The sequence below is a fragment of the Hemicordylus capensis genome, chromosome 5, assembly GCF_027244095.1.
Source record: "Hemicordylus capensis ecotype Gifberg chromosome 5, rHemCap1.1.pri, whole genome shotgun sequence".
NCBI lineage: Eukaryota > Metazoa > Chordata > Lepidosauria > Squamata > Cordylidae > Hemicordylus > Hemicordylus capensis.
The window spans coordinates 204,560,812-204,584,232 of NC_069661.1; the positions used below are offsets into that span (position 1 = coordinate 204,560,812).

The 23,421-nt window shown below is 42.9% G+C and overlaps 1 protein-coding gene across 2 annotated transcripts; it reads right to left on the reverse strand.

Moving 5' to 3' along the window:
• Positions 1-21,853, reverse strand: UBE2N (ubiquitin conjugating enzyme E2 N). Of its 2 annotated transcripts, none has more exons than XM_053256527.1 (4): positions 21,698-21,853; positions 1,707-1,953; positions 1,417-1,557; positions 1-685 (listed from the first exon to the last, which is right to left on the reverse strand). In XM_053256527.1, the coding sequence occupies exons 1-4, from the start codon at positions 21,725-21,727 to the stop codon at positions 645-647; spliced, it is 459 nt and encodes a 152-aa protein (XP_053112502.1). In that variant the 5' UTR covers positions 21,728-21,853; the 3' UTR covers positions 1-644. The 2 variants fall into 2 exon arrangements, with proteins under 2 accessions (XP_053112502.1, XP_053112503.1); XM_053256528.1 differs by lacking the exon at positions 21,698-21,853 and adding an exon at positions 20,898-21,485.
• Positions 21,854-23,421: the final 1,568 nt, after the last annotated feature.

The following is a 23,421-nucleotide window of genomic DNA, read 5'->3' on the forward strand; positions in this document are numbered from 1 at the left end:
TAGAATAACAAAATATTTTACTAAAACATAAGATTTACAGAAGATTTTCCAGACAAGCCATACAAAATGGTCACAAGCTTTTTCCTTGAAGGGAGGGTTTTTACCCTTGACAGCAGAATCATAATATTATTAGTGGTGGTGATGATGGATGTTTAATGTTCCCGTTTTTGTTCAAACAACCAAGCTTGTCCATCTACAGCATCTAAATTAGACTTGGCTAGAGGGCATATTCTAGAGTATTACAGGTTAGCTGCTTTAACCAATGCAGTTAGCATCATCATAAAAAAGGGAGAGCCCCCACACAATTAGAACAAAAATCCCTGCAGCTAATCCTGACTACTTTCATTCACAGTGCTTACACTTAAATCATGATGGGGAAAACTTATTAAAAGCAGAAATGTGCTACTGCTTTTAAACAATTTCACAACAATCCCGATGATACTTCTAGCCTCTGTTCATGCGGAACAGGAGTGAATTAGGACAAGACACAGATTTGCTAGTGTGCATTTAAATCACCAAAGAACTGATGTCTGGGTTTTTATTCTGTAATGTTTTCTAAGACTGTGTCCATTAAATGCAAACAAAAAGAGGAAGAGGTCTTGGCAGAACAGAAGAAAGTGATGCACACTGATTCAGAGCATATTTTAAATATTATTCATGGCATATAGCCTAGTCCATGCTCTGGCTGTAAAAAAAAAGAGAAATATATATTAGACAATAATGCATTTCATTTAAATGTATGTCAATATGCTCTACTCACATCTTTTACTTGTCAAAAAATTGAGTGTATTACAAAAACTAGTTTTCAATTACACACACACACACACACACACACACACACACACACACACACACACACGTCATGCAACAGCTGCAACCAACATGGTAAGCTGGAGTGAAACTTATACATCAGCTCTCATGGCCTGACACAAGTATATCTACCTATGTAGAGCAGACAAGTTATCAGCCAATAGGCTTACTTTATAATGCCTTGCAAAGGCTGCTATGCACCCATTTGTAAGTTTAACAAGGCAGTTGGGAGGTCAAAATCTTGTTCATAACAATTTCCACAATCTTGTGCTAGAAGTAGGTCTCCAAGACTGCAAAAGCTGTCATGGCCAATATGCAACTTCCTGCTCTGTCTTCTATTTACTCATGCAAGCTAGCAACACAGTGCTTGCTTCTGAACCGGCTGTTAGCCCTTACGCAATCTGCACTAATAAAGTTGCAGGTATTTTTGAAATCCAGTATTGGTGAGCTAAGTGCCAAAATGCCTTTTGCATCTATAATACTTGAGCTATTTTATGTATGACTTTACGCGATTCCATGGAATGTGTGTGTTTCTGTAAGCCACTCTGGAAATCTGCACCTGGTTAAAACTTTACTAAGTAAAAAATATCCCACAAAATACATCACCTGTTTCTATGGCTTGGGCTTCATTGGTCTTCCACTGCTCAGCTACATCATTTGCTAGTGGATCATCTGGGTTCGGAGCGCTTAACAAAGCCTGGATTGATAGCAGAACTGTACGGATCTGCAAAGCTGGAGACCATTTATCTGAAAACAAGGTCAGAGAGTACTAAAGCAACATTTTAAATATGAAACATCCCCTCCCTATGAGTGAACTGAAGTATTATTTCATATTTCAAGGATCAATATGTATGGAAGATAAGATATATCACTTATCACAATTACAAAACACTTACCTTTCAAAATATCTAAACATATTCTTCCCAATTTGTCTACGTTAGGATGATAAATTTTGGTCATGAAACGTACTTTCGGAGCTGCCATTGGGTATTCTTCTGGAAGGAATAGTTCAAGTTTAAATGTCCCACCCTCGAAGGGGGAATCCTGTGGACCTGCAATGACCACATGAAAATAACGTGCATTGCTTTCATCTGGTTCTGCCTTTATTCCAGGAACAGGTTCTGCCAGCAAGCGCTGGGTTTCCTGAAAGAGAAAAAACACAGCAGTGAAATCCATGTATACTATTCTTTTAAATATCCATGGACAAAGGCTGTACATACAAGTTGTTCTCATTCCAGGAAAGAATCCACACAAACTAACTTCCCACTTGGTGAATCATTTGAGATAATAAACTAAGAAGTTTGCAAAGGCTGGCATTCTGTGCTGTCCCTTGCAGCAAGAACTGCAAACTCTGTTTCCCTTCATATTTGCATGACATAAGCAAACAGGCTCAGCTATCACTTAGTAAATTTTCACATTGCTATATTTAGATGACGTTGAGAAGCAGTATCAAACTCAAGATTTCTTTGATCAGTAGGAAAACACAAACAGATTGCATCAAAGAGAGGTTTTATATAGCACCATGCATGGAAATCGAGCTTTACAAAGAAAGAGGACAGATCTTTGTCCAAGCAGCTTACAATCTAGATCAGGGCTGCACAACTTCGGTCCTCCAGCTGCTTCTGGACTACAACTCCCATCACTCCCAGCCACAGTGGGGACACCATAGTTAGGGATGGTGGTAGTCCAGAAGCAGCTGGAGGACTGATGTGCAGCCCTGATCTAGATATTACCACAAGGGAGACAGAGGAAGGGAAATGGAGGCATAGGTAAATAGGGAAAGAATATACAATTATTGCAGTTACACATACTTAAAGCTCAGCTACAGTAGAGAATGAGAGACTAAGGCATTGTGTGAAAGGGTTCGCAGAAATGGTTGATTTTAAAAAGGGACAAGAAGATAAGGAAAGTCTTTCCAGCATTCACTACACAAAACAGCCTCATAACTAGATAGAATAACTGTTTCATAAAGAAGGGTTAAGGTTGCTTTTGCACTAGTCAAAAAATAGACAGTTAAATATCAAGTACTTTTTCAATTCATTTCAGAGGTTTATCTTTCCAAAAACAACATTCATGGTCAGTCAGTCTTTATTAATACAGCCAATGGCCAGAATTACAATTCATGGTCTATATCTATCCTACGTAACAGTATTAATTCCCCTGTCCCAAGTGAACAGAAACAAATCAATTGGTTAATCCAAGAGCACTTAGGTATCAACCAAGCCTCATTGTTTTCTCTTTTGTTAAAGATCCATACAAGAAATAGTAAAGTGTGCCATCGAATCGGTGTTGGTGTCAACTCCTGGCAACCACAGAGCCCTGTGGTCATCTTTTGTAGAATTTCTTTCTTTCTTTGGGGGGGGGGGGGGGGTTAACCACTGCCTCCTCCCATGCAGTAGGATGATGATGCCTTTCCGCATCTTCCTATACTGCTGCTGCCCGAAATAGGTGTTTCTCATAGTCTGGGAAACATACCAGCAGGGATTCGAACCGGCAACCTCTGGCTTGCTAGTCAAGTCATTTCCCTGCTGCACCATTAGGTGGCTCTATACAAGGAAAAAGAAAAGGCAATGCAATTTTTAAAAATTAGTGCCACGTCATAGAACAATATATTCAATGCATTTTCATTAAGTGTGATCTGGGTGCCCAACATACACACTCCTTAACAATGAAATGCTAATAAATTAACCTCAGTAGAAGAAAAGATGGTGGTAGTCCAGAAGCAGCTGGAGGACTGATGTGCAGCCCTGATCTAGATATTACCACAAGGGAGACAGAGGCTTGATTACAGCAATGCATTTTAAGTGGGGAAGCCATGAAGTGTGTTTGGCAATTTCAACAGCCCAGTTATTAACTGGGATTGAGAGAAACATCTTCCCCCAGTACATAATCTTCTCTGGCTTTCGAGTTTGTTCCAGGCTCAATTCCAAAGTGCTGTTTTAAACCACCAAAGGTCTGGGACTAAGCTATCTAAAGAGAACCACCTCCTCCTACATAAATCTGCTCATCAATTAAGGCCCTTCTGCAGGTACCCTCACCTTTGAAGACTAGACCAGCATAAGGATATTTTCTGATGTGCAACTAAGTTACAGAACTCCCCTGCCAGATATATTCACCTGACACCTTCACTACTGTCTTAAGACACCAGGCTAAGTCCGTCCGGTTTTCCTGAGTTTTTTGTAGCAATAAGGTTTTTGTATTTGAACTGTCTCTGCTTTAGGGTTTTTAATAGGGGATGGACAGAGTATACATCTCTCTAATCAATACTATTTAAACAAAAGATTTTCTGGTTAAGCTGACATTTCATCAATATTTGGCATCATTCAGGAAAAAAATGGCAACTCACAGCTGAATGAAAACCAGAGTGGGGAAAGCATTTCTTCTTTAATGATGGCAGAAGCAACATATTACCCATTTGATAACTTAGGGAAGGGATAGGGAATCTTTTGGAGTTAATCATATGTTGGACTTGCAACAGGTTGTTGCCTCCCAGGTATAGGGAATCCACTTAGGAGCTGCATCCATATTGGCTCAAATCTAGAAAAGCTTATCAATTGTGTGGCAACTTCAGAAGCTATATGGGTTTTTTCCAGTCTCTACAATCACTATAAAAATTAAACTTGACAATGGAACTGCAGGTGCTCTCTAAGAGATTAACATGATAGTGCTAAGCCTGCCTTTCATATTATTAGTTACTAGTATTTTTAAGCCCGTTATGATAACGGGCGCTAGCTTTATCTCCCGCCTTTAAGTGTTCACCTTTTTTTCTTTTTCACTTTTCTGTTTGTCTCTCTCTCTCTGTCTCTTTCTTTCTCTCTTTTTTTTTGCCACAGTCCCTTGTTCTGAATGTTACCGACCCAGCCAAATTCTTGGCATCCCCTCCCCCTTGACTGCGTCCAACGCTGCAGCTCCAGGTAGCTTTTAGAATTCTTTCATAAACGTGTGTGTTTATAGATAGATAGATATATTTTATTTTCTATGGGTGACACTTTCCCACATGGTCGCAAGGAAAAGTGAGAGCAATAACAACCATAGCATAGCAATGCCCTTTCTGCCTGTCTGTCTCCCTCCTTTTCTTTCTTTTTCACGCTTCGGGAACCCCTACAGTTAATAAGTTAAATAAAGGGTTTGTACATAAATATTTGTCTAGGGACCCTATGATATCTACAACACAGTAAGAGTCTACAGAAATGACAAACTTGTACAAACACTACACTGAGTGCAATTGTTATATAACATTTCAAATATACAAAGCTCTGTTTTTGTCATTTTCTTATTTTTTTAATAACAATGGTATGTACAGTATCGAGCATCACAGTTTAGTGACTTGAAACAGTCCATATTCTAGCACTTTATTTCCCTTTGGTTTGCTATAAAACCCTTGGTTGGTGTAGTGTTCAAGGACAAAAAAAGACCAGACCCCTTTGCCTTAAGTGCGCTGCTTGGTTTCCACCGCATCCCTTCCTTTTGGCTCCTGTCAGCAGCCTCCTTGGTTTGCGTCCTCCTGCTTTGAAGTCTCCAACACTCCGCTCCGTACATGAATGGCCCAGGATGGGATTTTGACAAAACGGATAGAGGAAAGGGAAAGAGTGGGGCGGGGGGCTAAGCATCAGCTTCGATCCCCACCTCGCCTCTCCACAATCTCCCCCACTCGCTGGCTCCCCGCCCCCGCATCTACTTGGTGTGTGGCTTGCTGATCAAGGAACAGGAACAGAGTGAAACGCAGGTTGTGGAAAGAGACCAGCTCAGAAGGAGCGTCTCCTGCTCATCTGCCCCTCGGGAAGCAGCAAAAGCAAGGGCTTGGCTTTCTCCAAGTTCCTCACTGGAGGAGAACCTCCCCGGTGTCCTCTCAGTTGCTGGTCCTTGGCCCTGCCCCCATTTTTATTTTTATTTTGTTTTAAATATGTTTGTAGATTTCTCTCTTTCTCTCTCGCTCCCATTTTGGTCTAGGATTCGTTCCTCGGGCGAGGCGATCTCGGGCTGCCCCCTGCCCGCCGCCCCCTCCCGCAGGGCCACTTAGCACACCTCTTTGCCCGTGCTGTTCCCGGGGAGGATGCTGAGCTGCGTAAGCTGCACGGCGTGCTCTTTTGCTTTCAGCCGCAACGCGGCTATGCTGAAGGCGCGTCGATCCGCCGCCATGGTGGCAGGATCCGAGAGGCCGCCTTGCAAGGAAATGCTGCCTGCGGGTGGCCTGGAGCCGCCGCCGCCTCTGGCTCCCTGCGGTTCTTGCCCTTGCCGGCTCTCGTCGAGGTTTCAAGAGCCCTTGCCGGCTCTTGCCAAGGTTTCTTCTTGTTAGCTCCGCGGGGCGGCAAGGAACTGCCGCCCGCGGGTGGTTTGAGCTTTTCCACGATGGTGGAGGGCGGGCGGGCGATGGCAGGAGGTCGAGTGTTTGCTGTCAAATGTCCGCCCGTGGCTTTGGGACACTGGCGTCGGCGGTCCTGTCTCCCTTGGGCTGTTCTGGGCCTGCAGACGCCAATGTTCCAAGGCCACGGACACTCACTAAGGGCTTTATTATATAGGATGGCCAACTGCTGAAAGCTGCTGTTCCCTATTTGCCACTGCTTACAGGAGCATGGTAACTACTTATTACAGAAATGCTTTTGTATTTGACTGGATTACTAAACAAGTAACACACTTAGGGACTTGATGCTGAAAAAACACATAACTTCAAGTATTTAGTGCAGAAACACAATCTGGTGTTCAACATGGTTTGACCCAACATACCACTTTATCACCATCTTCTGCAAGAAATGTTAAGTGCTAGGAAATACTGTGTACACACAACCAACCAACCGTGAGGAGCTCCAAAAGGATCTCACCAAACTGGGCAAATGGGCAACAAAAGGACAAATGCAGCTTTAATGTAAGCAAGTGTAAAGTGATGCATGTTGAGGGAAACAAACCAACTTAGTTTCACATATACACTAAAGCAGGCCTGCTCAACTTCGGCCCTCCTGCAGATGTTGGCCTACAACTCCCATAATCCCTGTCTATTGGCCCCTGTGGCTGGGGCTTATGGGAGTTGTAGTCCAAAAACAGCTGGGGGGCCTAAGCTGAGCAGGCCTGCACTAAAGGGATCTGAGCTGACTGGAGGTGATTAACCATGGGAGAGATCTTGGGGTTGTAGTGAATGGACAGCTCAAAAAGAACACCAACCAAGTATGTAGCAGCTGGGGGAAGGGTCCTTTTCCCCATGCTAAACATCATTAGGAAGCAACTAAAAATAAAGTTTTCAATATTTTTATATAAGTTATTAAAAATATTGATGCCCCCACCTCTCCAACACACTACTGCTAAGGGTGGCATACAACATTTATAAGATATTTATTTATTTATTTGTGTACAGCCCCAAACTTTCATCTCTGAATGGTTTACAGCAAAAAACAAAAAACAAATAAAAACCTTAAATTTAAAACTACAAGTCTAGTTAAACAGCTTAGGTGAATAAAAGCATCTTTAAAACTTTTTAAAAAGTTGTCAGAGATGGGAAGGCTCTTATTTCAGCAGGGAGCACATTCCAGAGTCTCAGGATGGCAAGAGAGAAGGCTGGTCCCTGTGTAGCCACCATACAAGCTGGTGGTAACTGCAGACAAACCTCTTCAGATGACCACATTGGGAATAGGGCTCATAGTGAAGACAATGTGCTCTTAAATACCCTGGGCCTGAGCTGTTTAAGGCTTTATAGGTTAGAACCAGCACCTTGTATTTTGCCCAGAAACTTATTGGTAGCCAGCGCACAGGTAGACCTTGTTATATGCGGTACTGCTATTCACAGTTCTGCATATCCATAGTCCGAAAATAAGCACCTCATCTCAGCATGCAGGGGTACAGAAAGGGTTGATGCCCATGTATCCGTGGCCACCATTTTGTTTAAAGGAGCCATTTTGTGGCTCTGTCAAAAATATTTTTAAATGTGATTTTTTGGGGGGGAAATCCATGAAATTGGGGGGAATCACTGGACAACTGGAAAACCACAGCGTATGGTATGGCACTTTTTGCTCTTATTTCTGCCATTTTTTGCTGTTTTGTGTGTTGTTTTTTGTTTGCCCTGCAGGAATCTAACACCTAATCCCCATAAACTCAATGCTTCATTATCCACAGAAAACAACTGGAATGGGATCCCCATGGATAATGAGGTACACCTGTAATACTTTTAATAGAGGAGTAAAGTGGTCTCTTCAAGGTGATTCAGAAACCAACCTGGCTGCTGCATTCTGTACCAACTGCAATTCCTGGACTACATAAAAAGGCAGCCCCACATAGAGTGCACTGCAGTAGTCAAGGCTGGAGGTTACCAGCACATGTACTACTGTTCTGAGGACGTTTATCACAAGAAACGGACACAGCTGGTGTATCAGCTGAAACTGACAGAAAGCACTGCCGGCCACTGCCCCAACCTGAGACACCAGGATCTAAAAGAGACTCCAAGACTGTGTACCTGTTCCTTCTGGGGAAGTGTGACCCCATCAAGAACTGGCAGATCAGAACTCTCTTCTGGGTTCCAACCCTGGGCAGTAAGTACCTATGTCTTATTTGGATTCAGTCTCAAGTCTCTTATCCCTCATCCAGCCCATCACTGCCTCCAGGCAGGCATTTAGAAAGGTTATCCCTTCTCCTGATGATATTGACATGGATAAAAAGATGTGGGTGTCATACTGATAACACCCTGCACCAAATCTCCTGATTATCTCTTCCAGTGGTTTCTTGAAGATGTTAAAGAGCATTGGAGACTGTATGAAGCCCTGAGGGACACAATATAGAAGCTTACATTTTGAAAAAACAGTCTCCAAGCAACACTATCTGGAATCTGCTCAAGAGGTAGGAGCGGAACCACTGCAAGTCAATGCCTCCCACTCCCAACCAGAGCCAGCGTGGTGTAGTGGTTCAAGTTCTGGACTAGGACTGGGGAGACCCGAGTTCAAATCCCCATTCAGCCATGATACTTGCTGGGTGACTCTGGGCCAGTCACTTCTTTCTCAGTCTAACCTACTTCACAGAGTTGTAGTGAGGAGAAACTTAAGTATGTAGTACACCGCTCTGGGCTCCAGGGTAGTGGAGGAAGAATGTGATAGTGTAATGTAAATAAAATAAACCCCCTCAGATGGTCCAGAAGGATACTATAGTTGATAGTATTGAAAGCTGCTGTGAGATTTAAAAAAAAAAACCAGTCACATTCCCTCTGTCAATTCCCTATCGGAGATCATCCATCAGGCCAACCAAGGCAGTCTCTAACCCATTGATTGATTAAGTGCTGTCAAGTCGGTGTCAACTCTTAGCAACCTGGATTCTCTCCAGGATGATCTGCCCTCAACTTGGCCTTTAAGGTATCTCGGTGGTGCATTCATTGCTGGCGTAATCAAGTCCATCCATCTTGCTGCTAGTCATCCTCTTCTTCTCTTCCCTTCAACTTTTCTCAGCATCATGGACTTCTCAAAGGAGCTGGGTCTTCGCATAATGTGTCCAAAGTATGATAGTTTGGGGTCATTTGTGCCTCGAGTTAAAATTGTGGATTATTTGTTCTATGATCCATCTGTTTGTTTTCCTGGCTGTCCATGATACCATGGACAGCCAGGAAAAGTCTTCTCCAGCACCAAAGTTCAAAAGCATCAATACTTTTTCTATCTTACTTCTTCAAAGTCCAGCTTTTGCACCCATAGAGTGTCACAGGAAAAACCATTGTCCAAATGATTCTAATCTTTGTAGGTATAGACACATCACGGCATCTAAATATCCTTTCCAAGGCCTTCATTGCAACCCTGCAAAGCACTAGTCTACGGCGTATTTCTTGACTGCTGGATGCTTTACTGTTGATGGTCGATCCTAAGAGGCAGAAGCTATCCACCACTTCAATGTCTTCATTTTCAGTTCGAAGGCTGGTTGTTGTACCTGTTGTAAAAAAGATTAAACCAATGACATTTAGTCGTAGTCCATTTTTTTACTGTGCTCCTTGGCTTTCATTACTAGAGCTTGCAGATCATCTGCTTTCTCAGCTTTCAGAATGGTGTCATCAGTGTAGTGCAGGTTATTGCTTCTTCCTCCAACTTTAAAACCACGCTCATCTTCTTCCAATCCAGCTTCTCTGAGTACATGTTCAGCATAGAAGCTGAATAAATAAGGAGAAAGTATATAACCTTGTCTTACTTCTTTGCTGATCTGGAACCAGTCTGTTTCACCATGTTCCATCTGGATTGCGGCTTCCTGTCCTGTGTATAGGTTTCTCATGAGAACAATTAGATGTTCTGGGATGCCCTTTTTCCTAAGGATATTCTGCAACTTGACATGGTCGACGCAATTTGAAGGCTTTCCTGTTGACTTCTTTGGGGTATTCTTTGGCTTTTCCAATTATCCAGCGTGCATCAGCAATGATGTCTCTTGTTCCTTGGCCTTTTCTGAAACCAGTTTGAACATCTGGCATTTCCCTTTCCATGTAGGGCTCTAATCTGAGTTGGATTAATCTCCACCCCATAGCCTGCCCAAAAACCAGTTTGAAATGGGTCTAGACAATCAGTTTCCTCCAAGATTGTCTGGAGCTGGGAGGCCACCCTCAGTTACCTTGCCCACTAATCTTTCAATTACCTTGCCCAGCCATGGAAGGTTGAAGACAGGCCTACAGTTGTTTAACTCTGAGTTAAACAATGCAGGCTTCTTCAGAAGAGGTCTAATAATTGCCTCCTTAAGACAGGAATGCATCCTGCCCTCCCTCAGAGAAGCACTTAGAATATCTACCAGGTCCTCTATAACAATCCCCTTGCCAGATAATATAAGCTATGTCTGACAAGGATCAAGAGAACAGGTGGTAGGCCACCCTGGAGAGGAGAGCTGGTCTTGTGGTAGCAAGCATGACTTGTCCCCTTAGCTAAGCATAGTCCACCCTGGTTGCAAATGAATGGGAGACTTGATGTGTGAGCACTGTAAGATATTCCCCTTAGGGGATGGGAGCCGCTCAGGGAAGAGCATCGAGCATCAAGCTTCCAAGTTCCCTCCCTTGCATCTCCAAGATACGGCTGAGAGAGATTCCCACCTGCAACCTTGGAGAAGCCGCTGCCAGTCTGTGTACTGTAGACAATACTGAACGAAAGGGGCCTATGATCTGACTCGGTATATGGCAGCTTCCCATGTTCCACACTGCTCTAAACAGCTTATCCTCATCAGCAGGAGTCACAAACTGAAACTGGTCCAGGATAACAACATAAGAGTTGCTGGACACCTTCACTTTGTAGTAATTGTGTGGTCTGAGTTTAAGTTGACCTAAACACAAGAGATACAATACAATACAATACAAAACTCATTTAAAATGTCACAGCGGGTGAGTGATGGTTTCAAATTCTGATTCAAGTGAGGAGCATGTACTCTCACAGCCCTAAACAACCAGCGCTGGGTGTGAGCTTGTGGGTGAAATACGGGCAGAAAAGAATTGCTTCTTTGCCGCTTGTCTTGCCTGAGCATACATCTTCAAATGTGCTCTATGTTGTAATCTGTTGGATTCAAGTAGAGCCTTTTCTCCACTTGCGCCTGCTTAAGCTCCCATAGTTCTTCCGTATACCAAGGGGCCAATTTTAAAGCGGTTTGGAGAGGACGCTTACAATCACTCATTTCTACTTCCCTGGTGAGTTTGCTGTTCTGGTTCTCCACCAGGGCATCAATAGAAGCACTGGCAGAACCAACACGAAATACCTCCAAGGCTTCTAGGAATGTTATTGGTTCCAATAACCTTCTTGGGTGGACCATCCTCATAGGCCCCTCACCCCTGCAGAAGTGGGACGTGATTGTGTCCAATCTTAACCATATGCTATATACAATATAGAATACAAAAAATTAAAAAATCATGCAAAAACTATGACTAAAATGACACATTTTAAAAATTGAGATTGAAAGTCATCAATAAAAAGCTACACTAAAACCTACCAGATATAAACAGCGGATACAATATTTAAAAGCTTCTCTAAAAAGATGCTCAGTTGTTTCTTGAAAACACTTGAAAGGGAAGGTGCAACTACGCTTGGAGGCTATGGTGGGACTACACCTGGGATATAGTTCTTCTCACCACATAGAAAAGAGTGACGTAGTGCAGAAAAGGTGCAGATAAGGACAAAAAATAGATGATCCAACCAAGGAGCTTTTTCTGTTGTGGTCCCTCAATTCTGAAATGCCTTCACAGGAGGGCTTCACCATGCTTCCTCCCTCAGGGTTTTAAAAAGAGCATCAGAAAATCGATCATTGACAAGCTTGTTAGTGTTTTATTTACAGCTACATAAAGAGTTTTTAACTTTCAACTTTTAAATCTAATTTAAATTGAGTCCTGTTTTTAGTTATTTTACTTTTATTAATGCTATATTGTTTGATTATGCTGATTCATTTTTGTGAGCCATCTTGAGCATTATTATACTGGAGGGGTGGGATATAAATATTTTAATCAATAAATCTTCCATACAAACAGGCAACATTTGGCTTTTCATTCAAGAAAAAAAGGCAAAGGAGACACACAGTAAAGGTTTATAACATTATGATTGGGCAAAGAAAGATAAAGTGGATAGAGAGCAATTTTCCTCCCTCTTCCATGATTACACTAAAACAAAAACATGGGGGTTATCTTATAAGACTGGAAGAACTTCATACTGCATATAATTTATGAAGTTTGCTGCCACAAGGTGCAATGATAGCCAATAGCTTAAATAGCTTTCAAAGGGGATTAGACAAATCTTGCAAAAGCTAAATGGTTGGCTAATGCGGCAAACAGGAGACAGACCTTTGATCTGTTCCAGCTAGGCTCTTATGTTCTTAATGAAAGAACTAATGTGGTAAGAGTTGAGAATTCTGTTTCAACTCCTGCAAGCTTTCCATTTTCTGAAATCTATGAAGTTGAAAGTGAAAATTCAAAATCAGAAGCTATTAACCTTTGAGTGATTCCCAAGACAAATAAATTTGAGTTATTATAGTTTTTTCAAAGAAATATTAGGTAGTTAGTCATGACTAAACTCAGTGGGACTTCATAGTGATTAAGTTAGTCTGGATGCTTGCTACTACTTATATGCTAGAGTAAAACTAGATATAAACCAGGGTGGATTTGATTTAAATCAAACTGATTTAAATCACGATTTAAATCACTAGCAGGGTGGATACAAATCAAAAAAATTCGATTTAAATAAAAAAAAATCCGATTTAAATCAAAAAAATCGGTTTTTTTAATTTAAATCGGATTTTTTTGATTTGTATCCACCCTGCTAGTGATTTAAATCGTGATTTAAATCAGTTTGATTTAAATCAAATCCACCCTGATATAAACTAACTCAACATGGGTTCAGACTAGTTAGCTTCTATGACATTTGCAGTAATATCCTATATACTTTTATATGAAAGTTCAGTGATTGTACCACTGAATTAAGTGGTGCAATCAGTTAAATGCACACAACATTCGTATGACAATGTTGATATATTATTGAAACATTCAGTAGTAGTTCAAGGTTGGGGTATCCAAATGTATTGCCTTTCCTTATCAGACTAGCAATAAAATCAGAAACAATACAAGTTGAACATAGAAACCATCAACAGTGTAGTAAACAAAAGGAAGACTTTACTATCTAGGCTTCAGGACAATCTCAGACCTTGGTGTTATCATGAGGAAACCAAGACACTCTTCTAGGGGCAAGTGCGGAAAATAAAACATCTCTCTAACATAATTGTTTTATTTTCCAAAATGAGGGGAAAAAATAGTATTTTTCCTCATTTTCTCTAGAACCGGGGGTCATCCCATGAAATTGATTGCCACAAAATTTAGGACCAACAAACGGAAACACTTTTTCACACAACGCATAATTAACTTGTGGAATTCTCTGCCACAAGATGTGACAGCCAACAATTTGAATGGCTTTAAGATGGGTTTGGATAACTTCATGAAGGAGAGGTCTATTAATGGCTACTAGTTGGAGGGCTATAGGCCACCTCCAGCCTCAAAGGCAGGATGCCTCTAAATACCAGTTGCGGGGGAGTAACAGCAGGAGAGAGGGCATGCCCTCAACTCCTGCATGTAGGCTCCCAGTGGCATCTGGTGGGCCACTGTGTGGAACAGGATGTTGGACTAGATGGGCCCTGGGCCTGACCCAGCAGGGATGTTTCAAATCTTTGTTACGGTCAGTCGACCAGCAAAATACAAACTACAAAAGCTTTACCAGGGCTGTTTTTATGTTCTTAAGCCTTCCTTTTGTTTACTACAGTGTTGATGGTTTCCATGTATTTTTTCTCATTTTCCCTACTGGCAAAATCAAAGATATGCTTGGGTAGTATTGGATGCAGCCACTTCTATCTTCATCTCTAAAGAGTTGCTTAGACTCACTCAAATAGTTTGTGCTAGGCCAGAGGAGCATTTGACTTATGAGGACAGATGACTCTCGCATATCAAACAGATTTGGAAAGTCCTGTCTGTTTCGTAAGCAATTTGTCCACAGGAGCCGAAAGTAGTCTACAGCCCCCTTAGCCTCACAGAACTAGTTTCACAGTTCTTTGGAAACTGATAGGCTTGAGCCCGAAACATTTCGGAGGCCATTATAAAGGCCTCTGAAACGATTCAGCTCTGGGTGGGGGTGGTTTCGGCGTCAGCGGGGGTAGTTCTTTAAGGGCAGGGGAGGGTGCACTCATCCCTCCCGCCACATTCCCCCTGCCAGCGCTCTGTTATTTTCAAGCCCCTTGGGGTGGCAGCGTTCCTCCCTGCCACCCTGTTGCCCTCATCGGCTGGAAGTAGCGATTGCGCACATGCCTGTCTGCCGCACACATGATCGCTACTTCCGGCCGATGAGGGCAACAGGGAGGCAGGGAAGAACGCTGCCACCCCGAGGGGCTTGAAAATAACAGGGCACCGGAAGGGGAAATGCAGCGGGAGGGGTAAGTGCACCCTCTCCCGCCCTTAAAGAACCACCCCCGCCGGAGCCGGAGCACTTTCGGGCTCGTCCCTAGAAACTGACCTGGGCATACTGAAATTCTTTGAATGATGGATGCATTTGTGCTTTTAAGTTTCATAAGTATACCACTACAATAAATTTCATGTTAAATAAGTTTAGTATTGCAAACAGGGTTTTCCCAAAGGAATTTTCACTCTTTTCACCCACCTACCCATCCTTTACATTTCCTTCCTTTGGTACCTTCTGCTATGCTGCTTGCACCAGGCTCCCCTATCTAACTATCAAGCCAGTTCCATCTGTCCAATCACTCCCCACACTCAAAACAACTTTCCTGGCTGGCCCCAGACTTCGCTTTCTATTGTCTCACTATCGCTTCTAGTCCTGACCTATCTAGTTCAGACTGGAATCACCTTGGGCACAATTATATAACTTGGTGCTCCACATAGCACTAAGTCTGTTGATGCTAACATCTTGCTCTTCCTACACCTCTAAGATACCTTTCAGTTTCCTGCTGATCATTCTCTCAGTTTTGCTCACTGCCAGCTTGACATTTGATCCCTTCTTTCCACACCTCTTTGTAACTTTTAAAGGAGACAGAGCTATTATTAGCTCTCAGCCTGTAGTCAAAAATCATTTAAAGAGCTCGGGATTACCAGACACCTGTCATACGTGGGCAGAGACAGTTGCAGATCTTATTTCCCCCTCACCTGTTTGCTTGCTCAGTCACTAGCCCATTTTACTCCTCCTTGCCACTTCAGTTTGAGTCATAGGACTGTTCTTCTGAACACCCTTGGAGTAAAAAACAGTATCATATCATGGATTTCCTAGTGTTTCCTCCCAGCTTACTGGGGGGGGAAATAGTCCGGCCTTGAAGAGTAAAGTGCTAAGATTTGGACTTGAAGATATTGAAGAATGGAGTTCATATGAATCTATCTATAAGGCCTATAAGAGGATTTTTCTTCAAAGATAAGTTTACTTGCCTGTGAAGTCTTAAGGAGTAAAATGATAGAACTTGAAGATACTGGATAATAGATCAAGATATCTTCTACAAAAGGAATGTAAATAACAACAAAAGAATGTTATAGGAGATATACAGATATATTCTATAAAGGAATTTTATCAAGGAAATTATAGAATTGGACATCTACATTTATATTAACTGATGCACTTGAAAAGCCGTGTTTCTAGAAATGAAGTACATCAGGTCACCATTGTGGATCCTTATCAACATTCATGTGTGTAGGGTTTTATGATTTTCTATAGTTCTGTATGATTCATTTATATATGGATTGTCATTTTATACAATATTGTACCTATAGTTATATGATATATTCAATACTGCTATTTTGGTTGGAACTTTTGTTGGTGGTTTTGGTGCATGACTAAATTATGTCCTCTGATCAAAAATGTAAAATAAAAAGAAACTTAAAAATTGGTATTGTTGCTTCCATATATTGATTTATTGCTTCCATATATTGAGTTAAAGTTACAATACCAAAAGATTATGAGTGGCATTAGAAATCTAGAGGGTTAAAAGCAGGGTGGATTTGATTTAAATCAAACTGATTTAAATCACGATTTAAATCACTAGCAGGGTGGATAAAAATCAAAAAAATCAGATTTAAATAAAAAAATCTGATTTAAATTTAAAAAATCAGATTTTTTTTATTTAAATTGGATTTTTTTTATTTAAATCGGATTTTTTTATTTTTATCCACCCTGCTAGTGATTTAAATCGTGATTTAAATCGTGATTTAAATCAGTTTGATTTAAATCAAATCCACCCTGGTTAAAAGTCATTAGTATGTTTCAATCTTTAGATTTGTCAACCAACTGTGTATAATCAGGGCAAGAAAATCTCAAGTGGCTGGTCACCTAAAATATGAGGCCAAGGCAGACCTGGTTAAATATAGCTTAATCTTCCAAATTAACTGTTGTACTACTTGCTTGTGGCAGAATTGGCTTCAAAATGCTAGAAGGGACAAAACTTTGTTGGGAAAACTAAAGCCAGCTCAGGAGTATTAGTTTTACCTGAGTTGCATGGCAAACAACTGTACGTCTATATTCCTAATTGTATCTCCTCAAGTTTTTATACAGCCCAAACCTTAAACTGCAGTCTTGTTGCAGGAAATATTGAAGTGAACTGGCACTGTGACAACAGAGCTAAAAAACCAGAGAAGCAGCATGGCTGCATTAGTCACTACAGATTCACATGAACCTCAAAATTGTAATAGATGAGACATCATAGGATGAAGTAAGATAGAAAGGCATCTGGTTGACCACTGTGGGCATCAAGATGGTGTACCAGATAAACGTTTGGTCTGATCCAGACAATCATGTTCTTAGATTTACTTTGAGACCAAAGCAAAGAAATTTTCCAAACAGCAATTTCCAAGTTTTATTCTTTGTTATATGATATATTTTAATAAGTCAGGAGAACGATATTGGAAAACCAGTAGGACTACAGTGAAGACATTGGACAATTCCTTGAAATGAATTAGCTTCACAGAAGCAGCTTAGTTTGTATCCAGTAACTGTCAATGGAATCAAGGTGTTAGGAATACCACTGACACTGACACCCCACCAGCTCCAGGTCACCTGGCTATACCAGTGAGGGCAAGTTTTCCAATATAAACTAGCATATTAATGTAAAGAAGTAGCTGTGACCCGGCATAACACACAGTGTTGATTCTGCCATCACCACTACCAGGTCAAGTGGGCCCAGGTGGTCTGTGACCAAATGGGGCAGGCAGCAACAGAGCCCTGCCAAGAGTCTCTGCTGGTCACCTCTATGAAGGCAACTGGTAGCAGAACACACGTGCGAACACATACTGCTTCAATGCCTACACAAATCTGTGGGAGAATCAGCATACATATCCTTACCTCTACACTTTACATGTCTGAAAAGGTATAACACCACTAAATGACAACTACTAGTTATTTTGGTTTCCCTTCATCCAACTTTGCTGTGTTATTCACTAGCATTTGCCACAGCTCCAGATTTTCAACCCACTGCATTTTCTGGGTCATCCACTAAAATGGCAAGCAATTAAATAAGGTCACTGAAATGCCAGCATAGTGGTTTTTGCCGTATACAAACCAGAGTACAAAAAAGTGGCAACTTCTGAAAGGAAACTAAAAGCATAACAAGAATCACCAAACACTGTATATTGTAAAAGCCAAGTATTGCCTATGCAATGAATACCTCATAGACCAATTCTACATGGATGGGAGCTGCATCTGAGCTTCACTGATAATGCACAGTACAAGGTTCTGACTTCATATGCATCTCAGTTTGCTTGGCTTATTAGTTACCTATAAATGGCTGTCAAAAGCAACCCCCGGCCCCAAGTCTTCTCTGTGCCAGAGGTTGGGATGAGGGAAGAAGATGAGTCTTCTTGATTCGTTTCCAGCAGAACTTCCGTAAAGTCCGTCCTCTGCATTCCTTGCAATCAATGCACAGAGAAGTCCAGGGAGAGACACTTACCACTGGTGAGGGGATTTGTGTAGTCCTGTGCATTAATGTAACCATACCTCCTGTATTCTACCAAAGACAACCACAGGGAGCTGTGGTCGCCAGGAGTCAACACCGACTCGACGGCACACTTTACCCTTAAGTATGGATGTATTACAACCATAGAGGAGAGATAGTCTTGTGGTAGCAAGCATGAATTGTCCCCTTTGCTAAGTAGGGTCAACCCTGATTTGCATTTGAACAGATGCTACCCCACTTAGGGGTAGGGATGTGCACGGAACCAGTCTGGAGGCCCTTTATGGGCCTCCGAACCGGTGGTTCTGTCAGTCCGATGCCGGTGGAGGTAGCTCTTTAAGGGTGGGGGAGGGTGCGCTTACCCCTTCCGCCGCTTTCCCCCCACCAGCGCTCCATTAAGTTCCCCAAATCCATGGGGCGGTAGCATACCTCCCTGCCACCCCTCCGCGATTCCGTGCACATCCCTACTTAGGGGATGGGGCTGTTCTGGAAAAGGCACCTACATGCTTGCATGCAGAAGGTTCCAAGTTCCCTCCCTGGTATCTCCAAGACAGGGCTGAGAGAGATTCCTGCCTGAGACCTTGGAGCAGCTGCTGCCAGTCTGTGTAGACAATACCAAGCTAGATGGACCAATCATCTGGCCTCAGTATAAAGCAGTTTCCTATGTTCTTAACAGTTACTTATTTCAGTTGCAACCCCCAATATCAATACAACTTGTGTGTTTTACCCACATCATTACAAAGTGATTTGGTGAATACTTTGGGCGAAGCTGGAACTTGATTTAACTTTAACGTTTAGGCTTCAGGTTTTTCCCAGGAGAGAAGAGCTGGTCTTGTGGTAGCAAGCATGACTTGTCCCCTTAGCTAAGCAGGGTCTGCCCTGGTTGCATATGAAAGGGAGACTAGAAGTGTGAGCACTGTAAGATATTCCCCTCAGGGGATGGAACTGCTCTGAGAAGAGCATCTAGGTTCCAAGTTCCCTCCCTGGTTTCTCCAAGATAGGGCTGAGAGAGATTCCTGCCTGCCTGTTTGGATGACTTCATGGAGGAGAGGTCTATCAATGGCTACTAGTCAGAGGGCTGTGGGCCACCTCTAGTATCAAGGGCAGGGTGCCTCTGAGTACCAGTTGCAGGGGAGTAATGGCAGGAGAGAGTGCACGCCCTCAACTCCTGTCTGTGGCTTCCAGCGGCATCTGGTGGGCCACTGTGCGAAACAGGATGCTGGACTAGATGGGCCTTGGGCCTGATCCAGCAGGGCTGTTCTTATGTTCTTAACCTTGGAGAAGCCGCTGCCAGTCTGTGAAGACAATACTGAGCTAGATGGACTAATGGTCTGACTCAGTATATGGCAGCTTCCTATGTTCCCCCCACCACTGCTTTTTTTTTTTTAAGATGCCACCCCACCACCATCACCTGCTTAAGTTCCAAGAAGGCAAACTTAAGTCTCATTTTTACTCTTCAATCCCTGTAAGTGTAGCAAAAATACTGCATTCAACACTAGAAATTAGAATACAGGTTTGATCAGAATTCTCTTTCCAGCAAACATCTTTTTTTAATAGGCTTGAAAGTGGTGAACACTTGGTGAAACCTTAGACGAAGAGGAGAAGCTGAAGGCTCAAACAGTTAGTGACATGGTTACAGTACCCCATGTAGCTCTTTGTTCTTTCCTGAGATCAGCAGAAGCAGAACTGTTGCACTCCTGCTCACACTTGAATAGATCCTGTTGAACTCAGTGAAACTTTATTTCCCAGTAAAAATGCAAAAAAAGCTGAAAATAAGCTATTTGCCCACTTTGTTTTGGCACAATCAGGGAGCACATACTTCCCACAGCATACTAACTGGAGAATATCAACTATGTTTTCCCTTCAATAGTTAGAAATGAGGTAAATGAATACCAAGCTATTCATGCAGCTCTCTTATATTGATATTTACAACAAGGCCCTAGGTTTAAAGCATGACAAACCCACTCCTATACCAGTCTACTCCAAGTTCCACTGAATTTGTAAGGAGTTATGTCCTTGAAAGTATGCATAGAGTTTTCAACCATTAATAACTATTCCACTCTTTGCACCATTGAGTAAGCTCCATTAGAGTGCAGCATATTTCATCACAAGAGTACAAAACCTCAATTCTACATATCTTTCCTACAGAAACAATGTCTCCAATTTCAAGGCAAATGGTTGTAACTATAGCCAGGTAGAAAGCCACACAACTTTCCATAGCACTTACTGAATTAAGGTGTACCATATAAATGTTTTAAGGTCCCTTAGTAAACCACTCCTACATGGCTCTGTGGTCACCAGGAGTCGACACCGACTCGACAACACAACCGTTTCCTTTAAATAACCAAACTACACTGTTTGGAATTTTGAATACACAAAATTACACATTACATTCACACTAGTACCGATACACATTCGTGGAAACAGCTACATTATACAGGATTACGACTTTAAAGCTACACAGAATAAGTAGTGAAATGCTATACGTTCCTTTATTCTTAACAGCGCACTTCAGCTCCACAGAAGCTGAAGCATCCAGAAAGCTAAAAGCAAGCCGCGTCTGGGAAGAAGCGCAGAGCGCCCACTAACCACATTCCAGCATCCCAGAGTCTGGATTTCACCCACACCCAGGACATGGATTTCGCGGCAGGCTTGGCGAGCAGTGCAAAAAAAAGAAAGAAAGAAAGAAAGAAAGAAAAACGCACTTCCTTCGGCAGGCGCTCCTCCTGAGTCATCGCAAAGTCAACCTAACCTAAACGCGTTGCAGGGCCGGGAGGAATTGCCCTCAAGGAGGACAAGTCATCTCTCTCCAGCCGCTCGGAAGGCGAGAAGCAGATGCCTCGCCGGGACGCTGCTGCGGGCGTTGCGCGCCAGGGCCAACCGGAGGCTCTTCAGCCGCTCCCCGGAGATTCCGTGCGCCGCTTCCAGCAGCCCGCCTGGCCCGTCCCCAGATCTAGCAAGAGGAAGAGAGAGCGCGCGCGCCCTGTCACAGCCGTCTTCTCTCTCCTTCTTCAAGCCCTTCCTGCCCGCTCGCCCGCCGCGACGGGCACCGGCTGCGGCGAGGGCGGGGACGAAGCCAGCCGCAACTTAGAACCCAGGCCCGGGAGGAGCCTCCCAACCGCTCTGAGACTCCCATTCATTCCTGGCAGGCAGAGGCGATGCGCTGAGGCCCCGCCGCCCTCCGTCCCTCATGCACAGGGACAGCGGCCGGTCACTCCCACATTCATGCGCGCGCGCCCGCCTTAACTAGAGGCACTGTTGTCGGCACTGTTGCTGTTGCCGCCGCCGCCGCCCTCAGGCCATCACTCCCCGCCGCGCGCCCTGCAGGAAAGGAGGGCGAACCGCCGCCGCCTACCCCGCTCACCGGAAGCGCTGTGCTCCCCTCAGCCCTCACTCTGAGCTCCTGCGGCCTAGGCGAAAGGCCGGATGAGGCTTCCTCCAACCACCACCTCGGGGGCGGGAAAGGAGGAGAGCAAGCAGGCAGGAGAAGAAGAAAAGCGGATACCTTGATGATTCTGCGGGGTAGCCCGGCCATCTTGTCTTATCGGGATTCAGGCTCCACTGGGTTTCGGCTCTGCTTAGGGCTTACGCACCACCGGAAGGAGTCCGCGCTTCACTTCCCGTGACGTCACCCCGATAACCTCAGAGCGAACTGGGAAGTGTAGTCTTGACTTTTACAAGCCTGGCGGAGGCGGGGAGCCCATTTCGGTCGAGGATCTGGGCTGTATGCCTGCTTCTGAGTAAACATGCACGCATTAGATCAGGCTATGTTTTTCTAGCTCACTTGTATGTTTGAAATTACTGTTATTAATTTCAATGGTAAGCCACTAGGATAGCTCTTTCCAATGGTTGGATGGATGGATAGATAGATGGAAAAAATAAAAGACCTAGGAATAGCATAACTACCTGTAGCTAGTTATACTACCAATATATTATTAGATTTTTAGATTTTATTTATTTATTTATTTATTTATTATGATTTACATTTTATATCCCGCTCTTCCTCCAGGGAGCCCAGAGAGGTGTACTACATACTTAAGTTTCTCCTCACAACAGTCTTGTGAAGTAGGTCAGGCTGAGAGAGAAGCGAATGGCCCAGAGGCACCCAGCAAGTTTCACGGCTGAATGGGGATTTGAACTTGGGTCCCCCCATCCTAGTCCAGCACTCTAACCACTACACCACACTGGCTCCGTATTATTAGATTATTAGACTGATATTATTAGATTTGCTCAGATCCAGCTATAATAGAAGTATCCACAGATTAATAACACAGCCATATCCAAATGAAAAAATCCCTTGGAGTGGAAATGTTAGTGTATGTATTGGAGAGGGGATTATAGGTAATGTAGGACATGTTGAGGTGCTTCACATGATCAAAGTGAAGTGTCTAGAGGTGGTTTGCGGGGAGAGCGGGCTTAGCCTGCTCTCCCCACACACGAGCAGGGAGTCGTCCCTGGGCAGCCAGATCGGCTACCCACACAATTGGGCAGCAGGGATCGAGGGCCTCCCAGTCCCAGGATGCCCTGCGTGAGTTTGGAATATGCAGAGTCTCTGATCCTGTGGTCCAGATAATACTGCCACTGCACTTCTGCATATACCAGGGAAGAGCAATACACAAACTAAACTTGGTTAAGATTGGGCTGTAAGTTTTGTAATATTTCTTTGGTCATTGCACCAGAGATGTGGAGTAGAAAATGTCCATGACATAAATTTTTCCAGTACTTTATTTTTCCATGGTAAGTTTTCCTTACCAATTTCTATTTGGCTACTTAAATAACTTTTGAGATACAGTTATGGGAAATTATAAGGTTATTTTTACTGTATAAGTAAAGTTCTTTTTATTGTAGAAGTAGGTCAAGTAATATGCCAAATCAGATCACAGTCTGATCAGGAAGTTTAATAGTTTTTTGCTTAACATGTCAATAGTTGATTTGTTCCATACAAGTTAAAATTGAAATGTTTGTTTATTTGTTCTTCAAATAATTATTCAAAATGGAATGTGTAGAAGCACACAAAGAAACTAATCAATTGCATCGGTCAGAAGGATAGGGTTAGGATGTGATTATTATTACGAATATTTATATACTGCTTTTCAGCAAAGGTTCTCAAAGAGGTTTTGTCTAGAAAAAGAAATAAAAGGGTTCCTTTTCTCAGAAGAGCTCATAATATGCCATTCAATAATCTCATTCCACAAAACATGTTTTGCAATAAAATGCCATGCATTCCCC